We start from the raw sequence: 26,810 nt of genomic DNA, 5'->3' as shown, positions 1-26,810 counted from the left end.
TTGCTCTAAAAAATAAAGTTTGTTTTTTTAAAAGGACAGGGGAGCTTTCTCTTTATCAAGAATCCTGAGAATTCACTTAAAATTAAAAGTTATGATTGACCTATTTGGCCCACCCTCTCTTTATCCTGCAAGTCTGTTCTCTATGTTTCCGTTGCCATGGCTGCTCTGCAGTTCATCAGTACCGTCTCTCTAGAGTCCATATATAGGCACAATATATGATATTTGTCTTTCTGTTTCTGACTTACTTTACTCGTATAACAGGCTCTAGGTTCATCCACCTCATTAGGGCTGAGTCAAATGTGTTCATTTTTATGGCTAATATTCCATTGTGTGCATACACCACAGCTTCTTTATCCATTCATCCATCAAGTGGGTGGGTGGTTCAAGAGGGAGAGAACATATTTATATCTATGGCTGATTCATGTTGCTATATGGCCAAATGTCAACACTATTGTAAAGCAATTATCCTCCAATTAAAAACAAATTTAATTTAAAAATAAAGGCTATATTTAAATAACACTGAGAAAAGAGATAACATTTTCATTGCTTTTTTTTTTTTCCTATGTTATATATCCAGGAGCCTTTTTATAAAACTTAGTTCTTGCTCTTGGCCTGGCAACTGAAAGAATCCAGGATATCCCTTCATGGTTTTAAAATTATGCAAAATGGTGTGACTCTATCAACCTTCAGATGAATCGAATACCTGGAGGGAGAATGGTTCCAGTTTTCATGGACTGTCCTCTTCAGCACCCTAAGCAGCCAAATATTTAAACCTGTTTGAAAGGTCAATTTTAATGACCTCAATTATTATTCACCCATGGCCACTGAAAAATTATATTCGACAAAATCAACAGATTCCCCATGATGGGAGTGGTTCTAAAATTCAACTGGTGCCAGTTTAATGAATCAACCTGTTTCTCGTACAGGATCAGCAATTTTTAAAAAATTGTCTTTATTTCTTTAGCTTCTATCACAATGCCTGGTACATGGTAGGCACTTGATAAATGTTTGCCGAATTAAATTGATCACAAGTCTGAGAGAACTTTCTTAAATCTCCATATCTAAGTTGTATTTCAACTCTGATATATATTGAGCTTAAAACATTGAAACAGCCAAGCTCATCTTAACAGAAAATTCATGCAGCCTTAATATCCATGGAGGTGGGGTAGGTGTGTGACAGTGGGACCCAGGAAAATATAGATAGAGAAGTGAGATCTAACTAATAGGAAGGGACCGCCAAAAAAGCATTTATTTCAGAAGACATGCTTGTTCCTGCTTACATAGGGCATGTCAGTAAAATTTAACAGTCCACCACACTCAGATATTTTTCAGAAAGAATTCACAAATGGAAAGATTAGAACATGTCTGCATTAGAAGTCACATCTCTAGATTTATCAAGATTGTAAAATTCTGTGCAATAAAATTCAGGGGAGAAACAAACATAGTAGTTTTTCAGACACTGAAACTGCCCAAGGGATAATTCCCCACTTCTGCCCCTGAGAGTCTGATTTGTGAGAGGATTTCATTTGAGTTCCATCAAACCAGAGTATTTGAGATACAATTTATGATACTTGTGTACTTAAAGCAAATACACTCTGTTCTTCAGAGAAGGGAATGTATACTGCTTTAGGGCACAAGCTGGCAAATCTATGCAGTGGATGAAAACCTCAGTGGTTCCTGAAAAGACCGTCAACATGACCACCAGGGCTATACTGCAGTTTTCATATGAGTAGCCCTGGCATCTGTGTTGTGTTTTGTGGTTATTATACTAGAACTGGAGACTTGGGCAGTGTAAAAGACACACATTCAGAAATCCGGAACCCTATCAAGAACCCTATCAAGATAGAAGGATGCACTTGGGAAACTCAGCTGTTGACTCACATTAGTATTGATATTATGTTAAATATGTAGTTTAAAAGATGTTAACTATCTACAGCTCATTAACTGGAGAACTTCCTTGCTTGCATATAAACCTGAAATGTCCACTTAAGGAGCAAAGTCAAATATTTCACAAACTTTATTCAAATTATTGAAATAGTCACAGAGCAACAAAACATGCAATTCTGAAGTGATATCAGTATCATGGAGAAGGAAATGGCAACCCACTACAGTATTTTTGACTGGAAAATCCATGGACAGAGGAGCCTGGAAGGCTACAGTCTGTGGGGTTGCAAAAGAGTCGAACACGACTTAGCAACTAAGCAACAACAACAGTATCATGGCACTGATACTGAATCATTCCTTTTTTTAAATTTTTTCCTCTCTCCTTTGATTTACAATGAATAGGACATCCATAACCAGGAGGGGGAAGTGCTTTTGCACAGTATGCATGGACATCCAAGAGCTCCATCCATCTGTGCACCCAAAGTGGGTGGACTGGACCATGGAGTAGTTAGCTGAGTGAGGGAAGTAGCAGAGGAACTAGTGGCAGGAGGTAGTGACAGTACAAAAAGAGGTGGCTATTCTGGCACAGAGCAAGCACAACCTTTCTGCCAGAAGAGATGGAGGGTGAAGGCAGTAAGTGGAAGCCTGCACAGCCATGTGTGTCCCAGCTGGAGGGACCAGTTGCTGTCTTTAAGGAAAGACTCCAGTGAATGCAGAAAGAAAGGTAAGTGAGTAGACAACTGAAGGAAGTTTTTCCTGCCGTCTGCCCTTGGAGGCCAGAGGATCACCCAAAGGCATCTGGGGCTCCCCTAAAATTGAGGCTATCTCTACCACACCATGGGCATTCACAAAGCCCTGTGCTAACTATTCACATCTCACTGCCTCCTCATTTACCACCATGCTTTACTGTTTTGTTGTTGTTGTTGTTGTTGTTTTTAACTGTGTGAATTCCTAATCTTAGAAGCTGCTGGTTAACTTTGGTTGTTGTTGTTAAGTCCCTCCGTTGTGTCTGACTCTGTGACCCCGTGGACTGCAGCACGCCAGGCTCCTCTGCCCTCCACTACCTCTCAGAGTTTGCTTAGATTCGTGTCCACTGAGTCTGTGATGCTATTTAACCATTTCTTCTGCCTTCAATCTTTCCCAGCATCAGGGTCTTTTCCAATGAATCAGCTCTTTGCCTCAGGTGGCCAAAGTACTGGAGCTTCAGCTTCAGCATCAGTCCTTCCAGTGACTACTCAGAGTTGATTTCCTTTGGGATTGGCTGGTTTGATCTCCCTGTTGTCCAAGTGACTCTCAAGAGTCTTCTCCAGCACCACAATTCGAAAGCATCAATTCTTCAGCACTCAGCCTTCTTTATGATCCAACTCTCACATCTGTACATAATTACTGGAAAACCAAAGTTTTTACTATATGGATCTTTGTCAGCAAAGTGATGACTCTTACTTTTAATACACTGTCTAGGTTTGTCATACCTTTCCTTCCGAGGAGCAAGTGTCTTTTAATTTCATGGCTGCAGTCACTGTCCACAGTGATTTTGGAGCCCAAGAAAACAAAATCTATCACTTCTTCCACGTTTTCCCCTTCTATTTGCCATGAAGTGATAGGACAGGATTCCATGATCTTAGTTTTTAGAATGTTGAGTTTCAAGCCAGTTTTTTCACTCTCCTCTTTCATCCTTATCAAGAGGCTCTTCAGTTCCTCTTCACTTTCTGCCATTAGAGTAGGATCATCTGCATATCTGAGGTTGTTGCTATTTTTCCCAGCAAACTTCCTTTTGTTGTTGTTTTCTTAACTGTGTGAATTCCCAATCTTAGAAACTGCTGGTTAACTTTGGTTGTGATTCATCCAGCCCAGAATTGCACATGATGTATTCTGCAGAGAAGTTAAATAAGCAGGCTGACAATATACAGCCTTGCCGTGCTCCTTTCCCAATTTTGAACCAGTCTGTTGTTCCAGGTCCAGTTCTAACTGTTGCTTCTTGACCTGCATACAGGTTTCCCATGAGACAGGTAGGGTGATCTAGTAGTCCCATGTATTTAAGTATTTTCCAGTTTGTTATGATCTACACAGTCAAAGACTTTAGTGTAGTCAATAAAGCAAAAAGAGGTGTTTTTCTGGAATTTCCTTGCTTTCTCTACAATCCAACAAATGTTGGCAACTTGATCTCTTGTTCCTCTGCCTCTTTTAGACTCAAGCTTGTACATCTGGAAGTTTTCAGTTCAAGAACTGCTGAAGCCTAGCTTGAAGTATTTTAAGCATAACCTTACTATATATATACTATATATAACACTTACTTGCATGTGAAATGAGAGAAACTGTGAGGTAGTTTGAATATTCTGTGGCATTGCTTTCTTTGGGATTGAAATGAAAACTGACCTTTTCCAGTCCTGAGGCCACTGATGAGTTTTCCAAATTTGCTGGCATATTGAGTGCAGCACTTTCACAGCATCATCTCTGGTTAAGATAAACCAAAAATTTGTGCCATAACGCCACCTTCTGGAAAACAAAAGGAAATCTCCTAACCACCAACCTGCTGAATTCTTAGGATTAAAGAGTCTTACCTAAATAAAAAAAGGTGTTCCCTTTTTAACTTAGGGAATCATGGTAATACAATATCACAAAAGAGAAAATGACAATTTTCCAGCAACCAAACCCAAAGGTATGGAATATTGTGATCTAACTTATAAAGAATTTTAAATAGCTGCTATGATGTAATTCAATGAACTACAAGAAAACTCATAAAGGCAGTTCAGTGGTATCAGAAGTAAAAAAAATAACAAGCAGAAGGAATACTTTACCAAAGAGATTAAAATTCTAAAAAGGAATCAGACTTCTAGAGCTGAGGAACTCAATAAATGAGATAAAGAGTGCATTACAATGCATTAGAAATAGAGCAGATCAGAGAGAATTAACAGGCTTACAGATAGAAATATAGAAATAATTCAGGTGGAAGAGGAAAGAGAACTATGGTTTTTAAAAAGTGTACCCTAAGAGAACCATCTGATTCCACTGGAAAGGCCAACATAAGAATAATGTTTATCCCAGAAAGAGAAGAAAGGGGAGAAAGAGCAGAGTTTACTTAAAGAAACAATAGTTGAGAAATTCCCAAACCTAGGGCACAGCTAAATATACAGATCCAGGAAGCTATCAGAACATCTTATTATCTCACCACAAAAGGTCCTCGTCCAAGACATACTTTAATGAAGCTGTCTAAAGTCAAAAATCAATCATAAATAAACAATTTTCAAGGCATCCAGGAAAAAAAAAAAGACATATTAAAAACTTCCATCCAAGATACCCTATCCAATAAGGTTATTCTTCAGAATGAAGGAGAAATAAAGCCTTTCCCAGGCAAAGTAAAGCTGGGAGAATTCACCACACCAGTAGTTCTGCCTTACAAGGAATGCTGAAAGGAACTCTTCAAGCTGAAACAAAAAGATCGAAGTATACAAAACTTTGATTCAGATAAGAAATAGAATGCTGCAAATTATTTTAGAATAGTATGTTAAACTCTTAACTATAAGTGTTAAACGGAGAAGGCAATCGCAACCCACTTCAAGTACTCTTGCCTGGAAAATCCCATGAGCAGAGGAGCCTGGTAGGCTGCAGTCCATGGGGTCAGGAAGAGTCAGACAAGACTGAGCAACTTCACTTTCACTTTTCACTTTCATGCATTGGAGAAGGCAATGGCAACCCACTCAATTGTCCTTGCCTGGAGAATCCCAGGGACGGGGGAGCCTGGTAGGCTGCCGTCTATGGGGTTGCACAGAGTTGGACACGACTGAAGTGACTTAGCAGCAGCAGCAGCATAAGTGTTAAAGGAGAAGAGTGTTAAAAATAATTCCTCTGTGGCTGAGGCAGTAAAGAATCTGCCTACAATGCAGGAGAACCGGGTTCAATCCATGGGTTGAGACTGGAGAAGGAAATGGCAACCAACTCCAATATTCTTGCTGGAGAATCCCATGGACAGAGGAGCCTGGCAGGCTACAGTCCATGAGGTCACATAGTGTTGAACACGACTGAGAGACTAACACTTTCACTTTTTCATAGATACTACAACTTGGTAATGAAATTAGAGCATAAAAAGAGACAACATCTGACAAGGATATTACAAGAAAAGAAAATTAAATAATAAATTAATATATCTGACAAACATAGATGCAAAAATTCTCAACCAAATGTTAGCAAAACAAACTCAAGAACACATTAAAATAATTAAATTTAAAAAATCACTCCCTCAGAGAATTTTCCATTGGCAGAGTATAAGAAGGACCCCATCAAAAAGGGAGGACACTGGTTCTTCTCAAGGGTCAGTCACCCTCTCATTTCCCTTTTAATAAATTTCCTTTTCTTGCCTACCAAAAAAAAGAAAAGTTTTGACAAAATATATGCACCCTTATGTTTATCACAGCTTTACTCACAATAGTCAAGATATGGAAACAACCCAAAAGACCATCAATGGATGAATAGATAAAGTGGTATTCATGCACAGTGGAATGCTATTCAGCCATGAGAAGGGAAGATATCCTTCTGTTTGCTACAACATAATGCTAAGGTGCTTCCTGATAGCTCAGCTGCTAAAGAATCCACCTGCAATGCAGGAGACCGCGGTTCAATTCCTGGGTCAGGAAGATCCCCTGGAGAAGGGGCAGGCTACCCACTCCAGTATTTTTGAGCTTGCCTGGTTGTTCAACTAGTAAAGAATCCACCCACAGTAGGGGGGACCTGGGTTTGATCCTTGGGTCGGGAAGATCCCCTGGAGATGGGAATGACTACCCACTCTAGTATTCTGGCCTGGAGAATTCCATGGACTATATAGTCCATGGGGTAGACAAAGAGTCAGACACAACTGAATGACTTTCACTTTCAGTGCTTTGAGAGGGGCTTCCCTGGTGGATCAGATGGTAAAGAATCTGCCTGCAGCGGGAGAGACCCAGGTTCAATTCCTGGGTCGGGAAGATTCCCTGGAGAAGGGAATGGCTACTCACTCCAGTATTCTTACCTGGAGAATTCCATGGATAGAGGAGCCTGGCAGGCTACAGTTCATGGGGTCACAAACAGTAGGACACAACTAAGTGATAACACTTTCACTTTTTTCAATGTTAAGAGAGAAAGTCAGACAGAGAAAGACAAGTACTATATGATGTCATTATATGTGGAATCTAAAAAAGTGAAACCTGTAAAAAAAAAAAACAATAAAATGGTTACTAGGGGATGGGCAGAGAAAAGAGTGAAGGTGTTTAAGGGTACAAACTTGTATCAAGGCACAAATAAGTCATAGAGGTCTAACTAACAGTATAATGAATATAGATCTTGAGAAACCTATATGCAGGTCAGGAAGCAACAGTTAGAACTGGACATGGAACAACAGACTGGTTCCAAATAGGAAAAGGAGTACGTCAAGGCTGTATATTGTCACCCTGCTTATTTAACTTATATGCAGAGTACATCATGAGAAACGCTGGGCTGGAAGAAGCACAAGCTGGAATCAAGATTGCCGGGAGAAACATCAATAACCTCAGATATGCAGATGAAACCACCCTTATGGCAGAAAGTGAAGAGGAGCTCAAAAGCCTCCTGATGAAAGTGAAAGAGGAGAGTGAAAAAGTTGGCTTAAAGCTCAACATTCAGAAAATGAAGATTATGGCATCTGGGCCCATCACTTCATGGGAAATAGATGGGGAAACAGTGGAAACAGTGTCAGACTTTATTTTGGGGGGCTCCAAAATCACTGCAGATGGTGACTACAGCCACGAAATTCAAAGATGCTTACTCCTTGGAAGAAAAGTTATGACCAACCTAGATAGCATATTCAAAAGCAGAGACATTACTTTGCCAACAAAGGTCCATCTAGTCAAGGCTATGGTTTTTCCAGTGGTCGTGTATGAATGTGAGAGTTGGACTGTGAAGAAAGCTGAGCGCCAAAGAATTGATGCTTTTGAACTGTGGTGTTGCCGAAGACTCCTGAGAGTCCCTTGGACTGCAAGGAGATTCAACCAGTCCATTCTAAAGGAGATCAGCCCTGGGTGTTCTTTGGAAGGAATGACGCTAAAGCTGAAACTCCAGTACCTTGGCCACCTCATGCAAAGAGTTGACTCATTGGAAAAGACTGATGCCAGGAGGGATTGGGGGCAGGAGGAGAAGAGGACGACAGAGGATGAGATAGCTGGATGGCATCACCAACTCGATGGACATGAGTTTGAGTGAACTCCAGGAATTGGTGATGGACAGGGAGGCCTGGCATGCTGCAATTCATGGGGTTGCAAAGAGTTGGACATGACTGAGCGATTGAACTGAATTGTAGTATAATTATCAGTTCAGTTCAGTCACTCAGTTGTGTCTGATGCTTTGTGACCCGATGGACTGCAGCACGCCAGGCTTCCCTGTCCATCACCAACTTCCGGAGTTTACTCAAACTCATGTCCATTGAGTAAGTGATGGCATCCAACCATCTCATCCTCTGTCATCCCCTTCTCCTCCTGCCTTAAATCTTTCCCAGCATCCAGTGAGTCAGTTCTTCACATCAAGTAGCCAAAGTATTGAAGTTTCAGCTTCAGCATGAGTCCTTCCAATGAATATTCAGGACTGATTTCCCTTAGGATGGATTGGTTTGATTTCCTTGCAGTCCAAGGGACTCTCAAGAGTCTTCTCCAACACCGCACTTCAAAAGTATAAATTCTTTGGCTCTCAGCTTTCTTTACAATTCAACTTTCACATCCATACATGACCACTGGAAGAACCATAGCTTTGACTGGATGGACTTTTGTTGGCAAAGTAATGTCTCTGCTTTTTAATATGCTGTAGGTTGATCATAGCTTTTCTTCCAAGGAGTAAGCATCTTTTAATTTCATGGCTGCAGTCACCAGCTGCAGTGATTTTGGAGCCCAAGAAAATAAAGAGCTTAGATGTTCATTTATGTTTATAGGAATGTTTTTTCTAAAATGCCATGTGACTTTAAAAACTGACAAAATTTAACAAAAATATAACACCTGGTACTATAATACTTGATTCATAAATAGCCATTGTTACATTTGTAGGACAAGATTTAGATTACACAAACTTTTTTACACTCTATTTGATAATTTGGGCATTTTCATTGGAAAAAATTAAAATAAAATAATTAATATATTTCAAAGTAAAGATTTACTGCTTTGTTGTAGAATAAGAAAACAGAATATACATCATTGCAAAGAAATGTGTATTTGGAGCTTTAAATAATCAACTGGGACTTTCAGAAAGCTTGTCCAACTACAGATAAGTCTATTCACATGCTGTCTTATAATCTGGATACACTTTCCTTCTGTTCCTCCCGCCCGCTCCTTCTTCCTTGTCTTCCTCCTTTCCTCTCTTCTTTCTTTTTTCCATAAGATTTAATGGGGGACAGCTGCCATTCCATAGCTAATGGCAGGAAGTACAATCAATTCATTCAAAGTACAAGTATTTGTTATTGACCCTTCCATAAAATGCTGTTTTTCTCATTTTATTGGAGGGAAGAAAAAGCAAGATAGTAATTTCTTTGTAGCATTCCAAGAATGTGTACAAATCACATAGGAGAAAAAGAAAAATTTTATATTATGAATTTGGATTCAAATGATACTTAAAGTTTTAATACAACTAATTCCTGGTAAATATTTTCTGGTTTAATTCACTGAGGTACCCTATTATTATAATATAGCATTACTGTTTTATGCAATGTTTACCTAAAATATATGTAAATATTAATAGTAACAGTTCATTGAAAACTTGGGTCTCTGCCCCAAAAATTTCCATAAAACAATCATTTTGTTTAATTGTTCATGTTTATTCAAAAGTATAGGGCACTGTTATTATGAGAGTGAAAAATCCAATCATTTTAGCAATTGTGTATGTGTGTGTGCATAGCCATGAGCACATATATTTAAGTAAATACAAAATTAGATTACTACTGAATAAGGAAGTGCATTCTCATATCTCATTAGATTCATGTATAAAGATAAAATACCTATTCGGTATTATTTTCACAAGGTACAGTAAACATTTCTTTAAAAATGTGCCTGAAGAGTGTGTTTTTTACTAACCTTCCAAACTGTGCTGGTGTGCAGCACTTACATCAGCTAGAAGGTAAAATGTTTTAATTCAGCAGTAAGTAGAAATTAAAGATTCACAGGATTTGTTGAACTTTACCAGATATGAAAGTAGCCTTTTCTTTCATAAACCTGACTATAATTTATATATGACTACATATAAGCATTATAGAAGACTATAGTACTTAAAATTAGTTTATAAAAAAATGTCTTTTATAAATCTGTTAACCTCAGGGAACTCCAGATTTTTACAGAAAATGCATAATAAGATCCAAATTCATTTTATTTAAAAGTCTGAGAAAGAGCCAAATATTTTAATCACTCACAGAAAAATGCTTCAATTAGTTTTCAGCAATAATAACTGGTGATCGTTTCTAAGTATACTAGTATGATGGTAAAGATGTGAATTAAATTGTGTCAACCAAATCCTCCCAGATGTGCTACTCATCAACCTTTATGGTTTTCATGGGTAAGCTCCCACAAGCCAACAGAGATCCAGAAAAAAACTAAGTTGGGTAAAACAAACAAACAAAAACCCCACATGCTTAAATAAACTCTTTCACTCATTCTAAAATACAAGCACCCCTTTTTAAACCATGAATACTCTTGCTAGCAGATGAAAGGAAGATTATTTTTTTCATTAAAAAACATGCAATCATATTAAAACATGAAATAGAAAACATGACATTTGTCTAAAGAGTTAAATCAGTTTCATGATTTTGAAAAGCACAGAAAATATCACATTCAATTTATTTCTACTGATCCATCCTTCTATTTATAACACAATTTTAATCTCAATATTTAAAGTTAAATTTGATCTATTTCTCCAAGAATATTAGCAAGAATTTAGACTCCCTCTTTATCTTCTCTGCTCATGTTTTATGATGGTTTAAACAATAGTTTCTAGTTAAAAAGTTATTTTCCTCAGAACTCATATTTATTTCTACATTTCTTTCTGCTCCTGGTATTACTGCTTTGCTGAGGTCAAACTAGCTATCATTCTTTTATAGAAAATCAGTTTATATCATTATTTTTAGTGGTTTAAAATGTGACCATGTTTCTAGGTGTGTGTATGTGTATGTGTGTTTCTGTTTTAATTATTGTTTTCCATTCATCTAATTCAGCATAATATGAGCTTTTATAATTGAGACACATTATTCTTCATGTGTGTGTGAAGTCGCTCAGTCATGTCTGACTCTTTGCGACCCCATGGACTGTAGACTACCAGGCTCCTCTGTCCATGGGATTCTCCAGGCAAGAATACTGGAGTGGGTTGCCATTTCCTTCTCCAGGGGATCTTCCCAACCCAGGGATCAAACCCGGGTCTCCTGCATTGCAGGCAGACACTTTATCCTCTGAGCCACCTTTATTTTTTGCTACTAATTTTTAAATTATTGAAACTGGTTTATTGTTAAGTAAAAATATAAATATTCCATAAGTAATTGAAAAGTCTGCAGACTTTTCATGTAGAATATTTACATCCTGTCCCTTAACTTGGCTTTCCTATTTTCCATCTCTTTATCTGACTGTAGTTTACATTGGTTATTTATCTCAAATTTGTTTTCTAATTTGCTGAGTCTCTCTTTACTTGGGTGTAATCTGCTGTTTCAGCATCTACTAAATTCTTTATTTCAATGATTCTGCTTTTCATTTCTCTATACTGCTCTTTGTCAGTTCTACTTGATCATTTTGATAGTCTTTTATTCTTTCCATTCTTTTAATCTTTTATTTCTTTATACATATAAAACATTTTGTATCCTAAATCTATTTCAATATCTACATTTACTTTGGTTTGATTTAGTAGTCTGTTATTTCTGCTGATTTTTACTCATGGTGACTTGTTTCCTCATGCATTTTATGTTTTCATTTTTATTGTGAGAATATGTTTCCTGGAAATGGATCTGTAAGCCTAGATGACTGCATTCAACAGAAAGACATGAAGAGAAAGTGCCATAAGTAGAGGGAGGGGAAAGTCAAAGTCCTGATGTAAGAATGCCAGTGTAGGAGGTGGTTGTAGGGTCAGTTAAAAGAGGGATTGGGAGCCATGAGTGAAGATAAGTCACCTTTCAAGGAATAAATGAGTGAATGAATATGTGATATGAGGGAAGACTTGAAAAGCCCTACCAGAAATGCAGGATCATCAGGTAAGTCATCTTTAGGTAGATTACTCTGGCAGCAGGATGGCAAATGGATTAGAAAGAGGTAAGGCAGAGACAGGAAATCATGGAGAAAACAGTAGTAAATACCAGAGATATGGAGAACTTGAACAAGTCAATGATGGGATAACTGAAGAAAAGGGGACATAAGAAAATTCAAGACACAGAGCTAAACTTAACCTTTTAAAAATCAACCAGTAATGCTCTCTTTCCAAAGATCCACACGAATGTTTTCATACCCATTCTAATAGAGATGACATCCCAAAGCATCCAAAGTATTTTTTACTTGGGAGAGTAACACTCATTTCACAATCATAAAAGTTAGACTATCTGTATTGATGGTCATATACTACGTGTCTTAGAAGACTTTAAGAATAAACAGCCGATAACAAGAAGTTAATGTTTCAGGGGTATACTGTCTTGATCTGGGGAGTTGTTCTCAGCTAATGAAAAAATGTAAAAACTTGAAAGAAGTTTTAAATATTAAAGTTGCTAATGCCAAATTAATCCAAATAGCCAAATCAGAAAAGTTTTCTTGTTTAGAGATATGATATTACAGAAAGCTGAAACGTTTCAGTATACTGTTAGAGTTTCTAATTCTGTAACATAAACTTCTTTTTAATATTATCCTTTTGTAATAATATCTTAATCTGCACTATTAGTGACAATACTTTGGATTACAGAAATACCCAAAGATGTTTACATCTTTCCCTAAAATTGCTTATTTAATTATTCTACCCAGTCATGAACCAAAATCACATTTCTGACTTTACACCTGAGGTCAACAGGAACAATAATAATAATAGCTAAAATTCACTGAGGACTTAATATGTTCCAGACAATATTTACATATATTAATTCATTTAACCTCATGTATGCATACTAAGTCTCTTCAGTAGTGTCCAACTTTTGTGACCCTATGCACTGTAACCCACCAGGCTCCACGGGATTCTCTAGGCAAGAATACTGGAGTAGATTTCCATGCCGTCCTCCAGAGGATCTTCCCAACACAGGAATTGAACCAGCCTCTCTAACGTCTCCTGCATTAGCAGGTGGGTTATTTTCCACGAGTGCTACCTGGGAAGCCCAATTTAATCTTCAATCCTCTGAGATGGGTTATAATTGTTACTTACATTTTTAGAGACAAGGAAACTGAGATACAGAAAGGATAAGTCCATTACCCAAGGTCATACAGCTGGCATTAACCTGTGAAGTTAGAATTCCAATCCAAACATTCCTCTCATAACCACTCCACTCCACTGCCTATCTAAAAGTGTGGTTCATTACATTAGTATGTTTTGTTGAATTTTGTAGCTTTATGCTGTTTGAAAGAGTGCTGCTGGAATCATCCTCATTTATATTACCTCCACCGTGCCCTTCTGTGTAATTCTCAAAATAGAAACAATCTTCATTTGAAAATACAGATATTCTCTATGTGACAGCATGTGTATATTGTCATGCCCTTGAGCTAGCTAGTCATAAAAACTTTCAAAGATAATAACAGATTTTGTTGACATTAACAACCAGACTCAGAAATCCCTCAGCCCAGACTGAGGGCAGGGGTGGGGGGTCAAGTTTGCAAGCCCAGTGGGAACTTCCTCCTGATGTCACAAGTTACTGGACACAGAGTCCATGGCTCCTACTCCCAGAGGCAGGTATGGCTCAAAGAAACTTAGACGTGTAGGTGTCAAGGAAATAACTGGACACCTCCCTGAACTCACTGAAGTGCAACGGCCACCTGGCCACCTGCATGTCCTTTGCCCTGATGTTCAGGGAGCCTTTCCCACCTAGATTAGATACTGCTTCAAGTATCAGGTAGACCCTATGAACCAGACTTATGGAGAATGCCAATTTCACACTGCTTCCAGACACCTCTGTTTTAGGCTCCTCCTGAACATGGAGCCTGACTGAGATCAGACTTGATCAAGATCTCCTTAGATACATTCATCTTGTCTAATAACACTTGCTGGAAGGTCTCTTCTTTGCTGCTTGTTGGTCCTCGGTAGCTCTCTTGACACTTGACCTTTTCAAGCTCTCCCTTAGGACTTCACAGCAATTCTTAGAGACTTCCCTGGTGCTCAGACGGTAAAGAGTCTGTCTACAATGTGGGAAACCTGGGTCGGGAAGATCCCCTGGAGAAGGAAATGGCAATCCACTCCAGTACTATTGCCTGGAAAATCCCATGGACAGAGGAGCCTGGTAGACTACAGTCCATGGGGTCGCAAAGAATCGGACACGACTAAGCGACTTCACTTTCACTTCACTTTGGGCTAGAAATTATGTCAGAAATTTTGCTACTAAAAGAAAATAAGACACTCAAAATGGGCCAATGGATGCTTCCATGAACAAATCAGTGGCTGATAGAGACTTCAGGGACAGTCACATGAAAATTCATTTTTATTAGGTCACCTAAAATAAAAAAATTATAAAATACATGGGGGGATTCTGCAGATCTTCCATATACTTGCAAGGTAGCATGTTTAAAATATATTAATTTCTCCATTTATTTGGCACTTACTGAGTACCAACAGCAGAGCAATGTAGGGACAAAGAAAGAAGATTCTGTTTTCAGGAAGTTTAAAATCTGATTAAGGAGGAAGACACTTATCCAACCGTCTGTTCTATGAAGCTGATAAGAGCCTGGAAGCTAATACTTTTCATAATAGATGTTAAACTAATTACTTAAATGGATGGTGCATTTTGCTTTCTTTCCAAAGTGATGCAGTCAAAGCACCTGGTCAAAGATCAAGTTGCAGTCACTTCCTGGCTCCTCCCTTGGTCACAAGAAAGCCACCCTTTCCTGTCATAGTAGCTAGAAAAGAGCAATCACAACACTGTCAAAACAGTGAAAGCTATAATAGACCTGGGGATCTTGCTGGATGTTTTGAGAAAGAGAATCATTCACACTTTTACTTACCCAAAAACATATATTGAGAACCCAACCCACTGTCTTCCAGGACTTACCCCTGAGCTCTGGGGACCATGAAGTGGAAACAACAAAAAAGAAAAAGGAAGTCTTTGCTTTCTTGGAGCTTGGGTTGAAGGGATAAATAAATAAGTGCATGCTTAATGCTTCAGGTGATAAGGTCCAAAGTCCAAATAGAAGAAAGCATTCTATCACTTTGGCTATGAAGGTTGACCTTGGATATGGAGCTACCAAGCAGATTGTTGCCTGAGCATCAAACCAACACTGGAAAGACAGGGTTGAAAGATGAAGAGAGGCTGACACTGATGGCATCACCTCACCTGGATCTAATCTTGCCTGAAATGAAATGATGTGAACAATTCCCCTTTTTGTTTAAGTCACTTGCCAATACCCCAATCCTTGACACTCCCATTTCTTATTACTCCACATATAATCAAACAACCATTAAGTTCTGAAAGTGTTCTTTATGTGCAGTGTCACTTTTTCATTCTCACTGCCATCCTCCCACTTCAGTCCTTCTTACACCTGTAAGATGGAGTAACAGCAGAAGGCCTCGGGATGGAGCCCAGAGGAAGTCGTGAAAGAGGAAGGACCACTCTTTGGCCAACAAAACCCATGCAAGTCGGCCCAGGCAGCCACTCAGCATCACCTCATCTAAGAAAATGGGAGGCTCTGGCATGTGGATGCTGGGGGTTGGGAGGGAGGGTAAGGGAGGGTGGGTAACCCAGTCTTATTCCTAGGAACCTGGGATGCTGATTAATATCCAACGTATGTCCTTTCCCTGTTCAACTGCACAATAGTCTGCAGGATGTATCTTCCCACTCCTGCCTCACCTTACAACAAAATTCATGAGGAAAAGCATCTTTTTCTAGACAAACATCCAGCCTCTCTTCCAAAAACTGAATCCTATTAATATCACCTATAAGAAGAATAAGTGAAATCAGTCAATAGCAATGCAAATCTCCCAAAGATTAGATTTTCATGTTTCTTAAAAGAGATCAGTAGTTCATCATGACAAAGAATAGTAAATTATGATGATGAAACATTTATTCTTATAATCTGGAAAATTGATATTATGTTTCTTAACCTTGTACCAGAGTTCAAAATAGATCATTCGACTTTCTCTAATTGGTAACTGACTCTGAGATTTGTCAATTCTACTGTGTTCTATGCCCAATTTTTTTTCAGAAATGTTCCCTGTAAATTTAAGAATGCAAAAAGTAATTGGTGTTTGCTCCCTTAAACTCTCTTAAATATATCTAACTAAACTCTTCATATCCTCTTCAGTCCCCCAATTTTTTAACCCCCCACAGTGATGGAACAGTTCACATATAGAGAAGGATAGGCTTGAAATGTCAAGTTCACAGGTTTTCTTATCAGAACATCCATGAATCAAGAGCATTGCAGAGAAACCTAAGAATTACTCACACACAGCAGCTGGCTAGCTTTATGACATTACACAGCTATTTATTTTTTTCTTTTTACATTGTATTACTTTAAGTGTAGCAATGTCCTTATTCTCAAGTTTTTAAATATCAAAAACACAGCAAAAGTAAAGCTACATGACAAATCTTTAATTTTTATAATCTCCAAACATTCAAACAGATGTCAATAGATACATATTATTTTTCTTAAATCAGCCAAATCTGAGACATTTAAATATTAACAGTTGTTAAAATATTTTCTTCTACAATAGTTTTGATTAAAATGACTTTCTTTGACTTGAATCAAATTATTGAAATATTTTCTAATGCTAATTGGATTCCCTTTATTATATCTACTGGCCTTTAAATGAAAATCCTACCAGCCATCCCTTAGTACTATACTAACAGGAACCAGGACCTGGGAAGGCCTCAGAGGCAGGTTAAGTGCTGCTGGTTCTAAGGGTGACTGCATACCAATCTCCTAGAACACAGAATACCTCTGACACATGCAGGCAATAGTTTCAACTGGGTTCAACTGGGTCGGGACAGATGTCGTTATATTTCTTGATTGCTCACATACTCAGAAATCCTAAGTAAATAATATTTGCTTTTGCATCATAGTAAATAAGAAATAGTTCCATCCCATAACTGGATTGTCACCTAATCCAGTCTGTGCCTCTCTTATAACTATTGACAGTTTTTAATTCCATCAGCAGTTCTCTCTGCCCTACCAGAGAGAACTGTGTGTCTGTCCCCTAAGACACACAGACATATCTGCACACAGAAGTATCATGCTGCCACTTCCCCACCAACTCACCATTCCTTATGTATTCATTCAGCTTAACCTTATCAAGCTCTTTGGTTGCCTGAGGATTTAAAAATGTTAAAATAAAAAAATTAATTACAACCTTGAGAGGTGCAGGTGGCACCTGATCTGTCCCAAGGCAGCAGGTCACTCCGTATTCATCTAAACAGCAGTATCATGCTTGCTTCTAAACTCCAGAGAAACTTTCTATTGAGTCTTGAACACTGTAAGTAGTGAGATGATGCTGAAATGAGGATGTGGGAACACAAGGTCTAAGCCACAGCGTTATATGGCTACTGAGGTTATTTAAACTGCCACTGATTCAAAATAAGGTGGAATCTTATTTGGAATAAGCCCCTTCCTCCCTCAGAGGTCCAGTGAACATGCAGCATAAAAATCCCTTCTCTTCAGGTGACAGCAACTAAGGCAAGTGATGGAACCACAGGTGATACGTTATCAAAGCCACATCTCAGTAAAACTTGGGTGTGCATATGTGCTCAGTTGCTTAGTCATGTCTGCCTCTTTGTGACCCCGTGGACTGTAGCCCACCAGGCTCCTCTATCCATGGGAATCTCCGGGCAAGAATTCTGGAACGGGTTGCCATTTCATCCTCCAGGGTATCTTCCTGACCCTGGGATCAAACTCATGTCTCCTGAGTCTCCTGCATTGGGAGGTGGACTCTTTACCACTGTGCCACCTGGGAAGCCCTCAATAAAACTCAGGAACAGATAAATTTAAATATCTGATACACCATTTATCATATCACTAAAGTGACACATCTGAAAATATAATATTTGCCAGTTAAAAAAGCAAAGATTTTTATGTTTTTCTCCATAAGTTAGGTATAACTAACACATCCTCCATGAGTATCGTGTCCTGGCATACTACTGAATAAAAATGTAATAAAATCCATATTCTGGTAGGATATAACTTTTGTTTTTCATTTGTGATTAACAGCCTTGGAGGAATTTTTTTTTTAATTTGCCCATGAAATGGGTATATATTTTTAAATAAAAATTACTTAGTTTAAATTATAAAGCTTTTAACTTCAAACTACTTAAAATGTCAAATACTTTATGTTTCAATTTCATTTCAAATCAGTACATTGAAAATACCCATTACCTGGAAACTAAGGAGAATATTTTTACTATTTATTGTGAGCCAGACTCCCTATTTTATTATTAAAAAGGGAAGTTTCCAATGAACCAGAAAGAAAATGTATTTTAAAGCAACAACCAAACTAAGCATATTTATTATCACACAAGATTATATTTTTACCTGCCAGATATGTGCAATCTCTATGTCAAAGCAATATTTTCAAAAAGTTAAAAACATAACACGTACAAATGTAGAACAACTGTATGCTAAAGATTTATAAACTCATTAATGCCTACTCCAGTAAAAGAGTATTTTGAGAAACTAGGAATTTACAAGCATTTCTAGAGGAAGGTTAGAATGAGATTGCTAGGTTACATAAAAGCTGATCAGTGCTCTACAAGGCAATACAAACCTGTAGTTATCATGTGTACCTGATGGAAAAAGAAATCATCAATTGTAGTGTCCAAACTCTAATCAAATACTAAACGACCAAGTCAGACATACATGCATTCTTCTAGATACTTAAACAATCATATGGGTCTATTAAACAATTTTCCTGCATAATATCAAAAGATCATGCTATATTATTATCTTTAATTTTTTAAATTTCGTATTGGAGTATAGTTGATTTGCAATGTATTAATTTTTGCTTAACTTAAAAGTTATGTATAATTGTTCTTAGCACATTGACTTTAAAATTATGCCACATAACTCAAACTGGGAAAAACAAGTATGATATTTTGAAAGAATGTATTACACATGGTCTAATGCTGTTCAGAAATGGGCAGACATAAGTAATTCAGTTTTTTAAAGTTATCCAATATTGTGCAACAGACACTGAAAGCAATCGGTGCTACAGAGGACCACAGAGGGCAGATGGAGTGGGAACTCTTCAGAAGTTACTCTAAAGAACTCTGGATGTTGACGCCAAGCCTTTAAGGGCTCTAAAATGTAACTAGGGAGAAGATCTAGAGGTTAATTTCATACTTGATTTTCAAGATTTAAATCAGAATTACAGGTAAACCCTGGTTCTATTAGTTCCAAATTGTTTGAGCTCTTTTAAACTTTTATAAGTATACTTACATATTGAAATTCTGATTTCGGTTTAAAGGGGAAAATTCAAGTTAAAACTTGCTCAGTTAATTGAGATTTTTGTTACTGAGAATGTCCTTTATTTAGTACTTTTGAATTTTTTTTTTTTTTTTTTTTACAAATGGATTCCTGATTTGGTGTGCTTCCCTTGTGACTCTGTTGGCAAAGAATCTACCTGCAATGCAGGAGACCTGGGTTCAATCCCCAGGCTGGGAAGATTCCCTGGAGAAGAGAAAGGCCACCCACTCCAGTATTCTAGCCTGGAGAATTCCATGGACTGTAGAGTCCGTGGGGTCGCAAAAAGGTGGACATGACTGAGCGACTTTCCTTCCTTCCTTCCTTCCTGATTTGGTTGATTTACTCAAAGGAGCAGATTTTCTTGAGCTGCAGTCTTCTCCTCAAAACAGGTTTTCAGGTGTGGTAAGGTCACTGATAATCTGTCCTTAGAGTCATTATGTTTGTTTGCTTAAAGAGTCTCCCCAAACTGCATAAGCTTCAGGCCCCCCAAAGCACAGCTCTAGCCTTGCCTGTCACTCCATGTTGACAGTCACATGGACTCAGTAAGTTTTTGTTGTTGTTGTTGTCATTTTGAGGAAAAAACTGCCACTGTTTTCCCTAAATTTTAAAAATGTCCTGACCTCAGTATTTCTGGGAAGTTTATTCAAATATGATTTTTTTAAGTCTGTTTACTAGTTTTTTGATTCTTTCCAAAAAGACTGATCCATTGCTTACTATGCTTCTGTCCATATTCCATGCTCATTTTCCTCAACACGTTTCATTACATCACGAATGGATTCCCTGTTCACTTGTTCCAGGGGCACATCCTCTGATAGGCTCTCTTCCTAAATCAAGGAACATATTACGGATGGTCTAATGCCTTTCAGAAATGGGCAGTCACAAATAATTCAATTTAAATATGCAACCAAAATACTGACATTTTCCTATTCAGATTATATCTCTTCTTCCTCCCCAAAGATAAGGAAATTCATAAAGAGTAGATTCACAGGGATAATCCTGATTAATTTGGAGAAGCAGACTTACTTCAGATAAACATTAAGCACACTATGAGACACAAAGAAACCTGCACCAACCAAAACATTAGCAGGATTTTAGTCCATATTATCCAAGGTGAAAACTTCTTTATGGACTATACAGTCATAGCACACATAGCAGTACTTGAGACTGATGGTGCTCACTTAGCAGTAAAGTATGTAGATGACACTTAGCAAATAATTACACAGAATCAGTGCCCACTGAAATGACAAAGAGTTCTGAAAACAATATCCTCAAGAAGGCACATGTGATAAACGCACTATTAGACATTCACCTAAATTCTCGTGATTTTATACTTCTTAGCAGTTGAAGCATTATGTTCAGTTCCTCCATTCTGCTTGCATTTACCTTTATACCAAATTCTTCAGGTTAATCAAATTATTGGGTTAGGATAATTCATATAATGTGTCTCACTATTATACTATCTATATTATTTTTATTTCAAAATAATAATATTGTGTGATAATTTCTATGAGAGGAATATAATAATAAACTTTCATTAAAGATGACACAATAACACTTCAGCACATAAGGAAGCCAACCCTCCAATGAAGAAAGGATTCAAATCTGATACAAATCTTCAAACTGAGGTGCTAATACATTTATTGCTTAGATCAAGCATTAGGTATCACATGAGGATGACAGGTTTGTTTTCCATGTTGGCCAACAACCCTCAATCATGAGCAGAGACCTCTCACACATATGCAGGAGTTAAGAGAAGAAATATTGATGGATAAAAACAAGTCCTGATTATCACTCCTAAAACAGTCATTCAAATTGTATGCCCCACCTGTCGTGGGCCAGAATATATCTTTTCCCCCCTCATAACAAGGACACTTTTGACAGAGGAAGGAAACAAAATGAAGATTCTAGAGAAAATTGCAAGGTGGAGTTGAGTGGGTCATACTCATTAAATCGAATCCCTTCATCTATAAATGTCATCATTCATGTTAAATAATCACCATCAACAGCAGTTGAAATGTCTAACACAGGCTTCAGTCCTTTTTCTTTTCAGTGGGGAGTAGGGTTAGGGAGGGCATCAACTTCTAGGAAAATAATTCAGCTGTAAATTAACTTCCAATTGTATTGTTCCTTAATAGGAAAGACTGACCCTTACTCATCAAAGTGATATGTGATCCAGGAGACAGATTTACAACACCAAATATGCAATCAAAATATTGACATTTTCTATTCAGATTATACCTCTTCTTCTTCTCCTCCCTCTTTCCCCAAAGATCTGGAAATTCACAAAGAAATAGTAGATTCACAGGGATAATCTTAAAGCAGAGAGCTACTGCCTTCTTCCACTTGTGGCTCATAGTGGAAAGTAAGTGAACCAGCCACTGTCTTCACCACATCTTCTCACAAACAGGACTCTAACTTGGGATCTATATTCTAACTTTCCTCTTCAGTTCCAGTTAAGAACTGGAATCTTAGATTCCACTAGAATCTTGACTAAGATACAGAGAGTATCTTAGTCATCTTGACTAAGTACATAGAGTACGAGAAGGCAAACCAAGTAGAGGTACATGATTTTTACATATCAAGTCCTAGGTCAAAATTTGGAGATGCTGCCCATTCAACTTGTTTTATCTTCAAAAAGGCAGAGAATACATATATATACACACGCACATAAAGTCCATGGTTTTTGCTCTTTAGAAACATTACTCTCTCCATACAGACTTTTTCTGTCTTAAATCTTGCCATTAATTGTAAAGATTCATTTCAAAACATGGGTAATTTCTGAGATGCCAAATGTTTCAAGCAAGTCTTATATCTTGAGAGGATGTCTTATGCCAGAACCTCACCCAGGCTGACCCCTCTGTATGATTTACTACTAAGAATAAGCTGTAAACAGAGTAAAAATGTCTCTGGATCCTTTAGGGGGAAAGATCTGTACCTTTTAAAAATTTACATGCAGTTATCATTATTTTCTTATTAGGGCTCAAGAATATTTCATTTTTGTTAGTTTTAAAATCTTATCTGAAAGGATTACTTGAGTTCTTAAAATACTTCTTAGGAATAAAAAGGTTAGCCATCAAAAGCTTTGAGCAATGCTGATGTTTATGATTTCTTTTTCATAAGCCTAATTCCCATCCAGGTGGCAAACTCCTTTTTAGAATTTCTCAAATGATGGGACAGGACTGAAAAAAACAAAAACAAAAAAACCTCTACCCTGACTTAAGTAATAACAAATTTCAAATACATGCTTGAAACACCTTGTTTGTATATAAATCTACATATACAAACAAATGCCTCCCAAACATTCTAGAGTTAAGGAAAAACCCAGTTGATCCAATTAGCTAATATGGATTATAATGAGATTCACTGGCCTCTGAAGCTATGGTTACAAAGGATACTGTCAAGTGCGATTACCAAGAAATTATCACTTTGTGTAGTCTCTATGAATCTTTAAGTCTACAAAGTCATTTAAATATATACTTCACACCTGATCAACTGTAACAGCCATCTGTGTGGTGATCAAGGATTTTAACTATAGAATCTCAAATGTTCTTAACAATGCAAATTTACATAGGTACTTTTAATTCACTGAACTTTAGACAAGAGTACTAAATACATCTAAATAAAACAGAGGCTGAAAAGTTAAAACTAGCAATGATATTTGAAGTCAGCCAGAGATCCAGGTGGACTGAGTTGGGAGACATATCCAACTCAGAAAGGGATATCTGCCTGGCTATTCAGACACGAAGCACCTCAGAGCATGTGACTGCTAAAAAGATGCTCAGTATGAAGAACATTATACCTCTGTGGATTTCAGGGGACAAAACACAAAGAGAAAAAAATAAATATACAAACAACTGATCTTGCCAGTATCTTATAATCACATCTAAGGAAACAAGAAAGGCAGCACAGAACTCTGCTTATCTTACAAGGGAAGGACTGTTGAAGCTGCTTCCTTTAAGTAAGAGTGACCTCCAGTGACTTTTCAATTGCACCTCAGGGTACTGCATTAAATTATTCTATAATTCTTTCAGATTAGCAAATCATTCAGTACTAGTCATTTTTAAGTTCTCAGCAAAGTGACAAAGTGACTTGCAGGACCTACGGATTTCATGTAAATGCCCCCATTTTAATTAACTCATGGAAGTTGTACACAAAGATAATTAAAATTGTGTCTGAAACACAGGGCAGGATTTGCTAACGCTCATTTTTAGGAGTGACTCACATAATATGGCATTAAATGAGCTAATACTAAATGATGACAGCACAAAAGTATCACAGACTGGGCATATATGGATGAATGCTGGAAGGGTAACTGTATTTGTACAAAATGCTTTTCACTTTAGTGCAAACTTCACTGTGAGGGCAGAGTTGTTTCCCCTCCCCCACTCCAGCTAAATCTGGATATCCAGAAACAAGATCAGTTTCTAAACATGCCTACTAGCACTTTCTTGAAATACATACTAGCTTACCTTACTCCCTACAACTTGATTTTTAAAAATTCTTCAAGGGAATATGATGTGGAAGGAGGACATGGGGGCTTTCTTAAAATCCCTCAAGAAAAGAAAAGCTCTGTGATGGAGATTTTAATCTGAATAACACTTGGAAAACTTTTTCTGATTTTCAGATTAAAATGCCCTGAGGTCAGCTGAATCACTTTGACTAGCATCTTCAGATCACTCACGGTGCTAGTTCAGAACTGAGGGGTTAATATATCTTCACGGAACCAACAAAATCAGAAACACAACAGATCACAATATACAAGCATGTACACTTGCAAATGAACCTGAATGGCAGGTTTTATTTTTCCTTTCAGCAAAAGCCATCTACCTTTGAAGGGTCTATCCTTACCGGAATTCTGACTATCCAGGTTTGCCATCTGAGCTCTGCTGCGGAGCCCGCCCGCCTGTGCAGCTCCCGAATTCTTGGTACCCAATTCCGCAGAGCCCCAGCAGCAACCATCTATGCTAATGCAGGACCCGGCCAGGTCGGCCAGCGATTTTCTTTCTTACATTAATCCAACAAAATGCATTGGTATTAAAAAGAAACAAATGACCACACTGGCATGATCTTCTCTTCTTCTTTCTCTCTCTGGTCTCTGTCCGCCTCAATATTCTCATGCTAATTTTAGGTTTTACTAGAACTTGAGCTTTCTCAATGAATATTCAAAACAACAGCACACAGACAAAATTCAGCTCACAGACAAAAAGTCAAACAGGCTTTGTGTTTCACAGACCTGACAAGTGGGAAAACCATTGTAAACTGTTCTATCCAAGCGTTGGGACTTTGCGATGTTTTTTAAATGCCTCATTTTCAGAAACAGGCCAACTAGTCCATTTGTAAAATTCAATTATTATTATTTTTTAATAACACGAATTCTAAGTTGTCAGCATAAGTTTTAAAAGATGTGCTGTACTCACAAGTATTCCCTTCTGCTAATGTACTCCAGGGTTGGGCAGACAAAAGAAAGAGCATCCTGAGAAAGGTTCCCGCGACGGGGTCCATGCTCAAAGTCGCCGGGGCTCCCCCACCCCAAAATCCCACGGTGTCCAGGCAGGTGCTCTGAGCTGGGATCTGCCTGCTCCCTCCCTCTCGGGGTCGCCAGCGCTTCCTCCTCAGCGCACTGCGAACCCGCGCAGCCGGCGGGGCGGGAGCCCCAACCTGCAGCCACACCCCCACCCCCACCCCCACCCCCACCCCCACCGGCTCCTGCCGCGCTGCAAGCTCCGCGAGGCCCGGGCGCCCCTGGCGGTGGCGGGCGGAAGTGCGAGTCAGATCGTTGAAGGTCTTCAACTTGAACTCTCTACAGACGACGCTGGGGAGGTCGCTCTTGATCCGGGGTCCTGGCTCCTTCACTTGCAGGTTTCCCACTCTCAGCAGCTGAGTGGTTCAATGGACTTTAGTCTAAGGAGACCGAACTTCACCATGGTGATGATGCTTGAGCACGAACACTGATGCTAGGAAAAGTGTGTTTTTGTTTGTTTGTTTTTAGTTGAAAAAAAAAAGTAGGACAAGTAATCACTTGTTTGAAGGAAATATTTGCATGTATTGAGAACTGTTGTAAAAAAGACTGTTCTTGTTTTCTCAACTCATTTAATGATTTGTATTTTTAAAAACCCTATTATAGTAATCATTTCAAAATATGTAGAGTTATATGTACAGTGTTATATGTCAAAACACATTTCAATAAAGGGGATATAAAAATAATTTTAAAAACTACCCCACTTCTACTGTAATGTCATCATTTTATTATGTGTATTCTTACTTGGAGATTTGAGAGTTATGGTCTGCAGATACCGAAAACTAAAAACTGGCACCCTGGGAGAAGGAATCTTATTCCAAACATCATCATGGAAGTGACCTTACATTAAGGAAGTAAACTGAATAACTTAATTGATGAATGAAGAGTTTTGTATCAACTTCTGTATACTGTATGTGTATTGCTTTTCACTCAAATTCTTCAATAACAATTCCCAAAAGCATCATACTGAAAAACAAAGCAATATAAAAGGCATCACAAATAAATACAGATTTCAGACTATACAGATAAAGGGCTGTTGTTCCATGGAGTCAAAAGGATTTCAACATCCATGACTTTGAAATAAGCCTGGTGGCCTCCTCTATTTTCTGAAGAGGCTGCCAGCAGGTGTAAATGAAGGCAGTGTAAGCATAGCATGACTAGGATCAATACTCTCCTAAAACTGTGCTGAGCAGTTATGAGCACTCATAGCAATGTGCTGAGACTTATGAACAGGCTCCAGGCATTCTTGTGCCATCCAAAGTGATCAGAACATGAAAGGAACTTTAGCTCTGAGCAGGGCATTATATGCCTGAACACAAAGCAGAGAAGGTGTTTCTATTATTTCTATTCTGCAACCTGAGTAAAAAAAAAAACAGGAATAGAAAATGAAAATAACTTGGCAAGGTCACAAGAGTTTACAAGTAGAACTTCTGAGAATTTGCCCAAGTATGGAGATTCTCAACTTTCTAGATTTTCCATTCATATTCAGGGCCCCTGGGAATCATGAACTCTTCCTACTCACCCAGCCACCCCATTAATCAACAGGCCTGGGGAAACACTGACAGCAAATCTTGCTTGAAGGGTGCATTTAGAACCCTGAAAAAAGCCACAAGCAGTAGAATGACCTGCATTCATTAAACACACATATTTTCAGTACCTACTATATATCCCAGGACCTGAATATTTTATTTCTGATTTTAAAATAAAGTAATGATTTACATTAAGTGTTCATTATTTTTTTAAAGCCTATACACCAGTCTCTCTGTGTGTGTGTGTGTGTGTGTGTGTGTGTGTGTGATCTAAATAGATGGTCACAGCATCCCTTT

At 38.1% G+C, this 26,810-nt stretch overlaps 1 protein-coding gene across 2 annotated transcripts in view; it reads right to left on the bottom strand.

Annotated features, from left to right (window-relative positions):
* Positions 1 to 25,136, bottom strand: part of LOC113897259 (contactin-associated protein-like 3) — a 238,670-nt gene extending 213,534 nt beyond the window's left edge. The window contains exon 1 of one of the 2 annotated variants that reach the window (XM_027549777.1): positions 24,884 to 25,136. In XM_027549777.1, the coding sequence (XP_027405578.1) occupies positions 24,884 to 24,968 (85 nt within the window). In that variant the 5' untranslated portion in view covers positions 24,969 to 25,136. The remainder of the gene's footprint in view (positions 1 to 24,883) is intronic. The other variant, XM_027549776.1, reaches the window with a different exon arrangement.
* Positions 25,137 to 26,810: the final 1,674 nt, after the last annotated feature.

This window comes from Bos indicus x Bos taurus, chromosome 8 (assembly GCF_003369695.1).
Source record: "Bos indicus x Bos taurus breed Angus x Brahman F1 hybrid chromosome 8, Bos_hybrid_MaternalHap_v2.0, whole genome shotgun sequence".
Taxonomy (NCBI): domain Eukaryota; kingdom Metazoa; phylum Chordata; class Mammalia; order Artiodactyla; family Bovidae; genus Bos; species Bos indicus x Bos taurus.
Note: the sequence above shows the minus strand (reverse complement) of the source record. Positions and strands in the feature narration are given on the sequence as shown.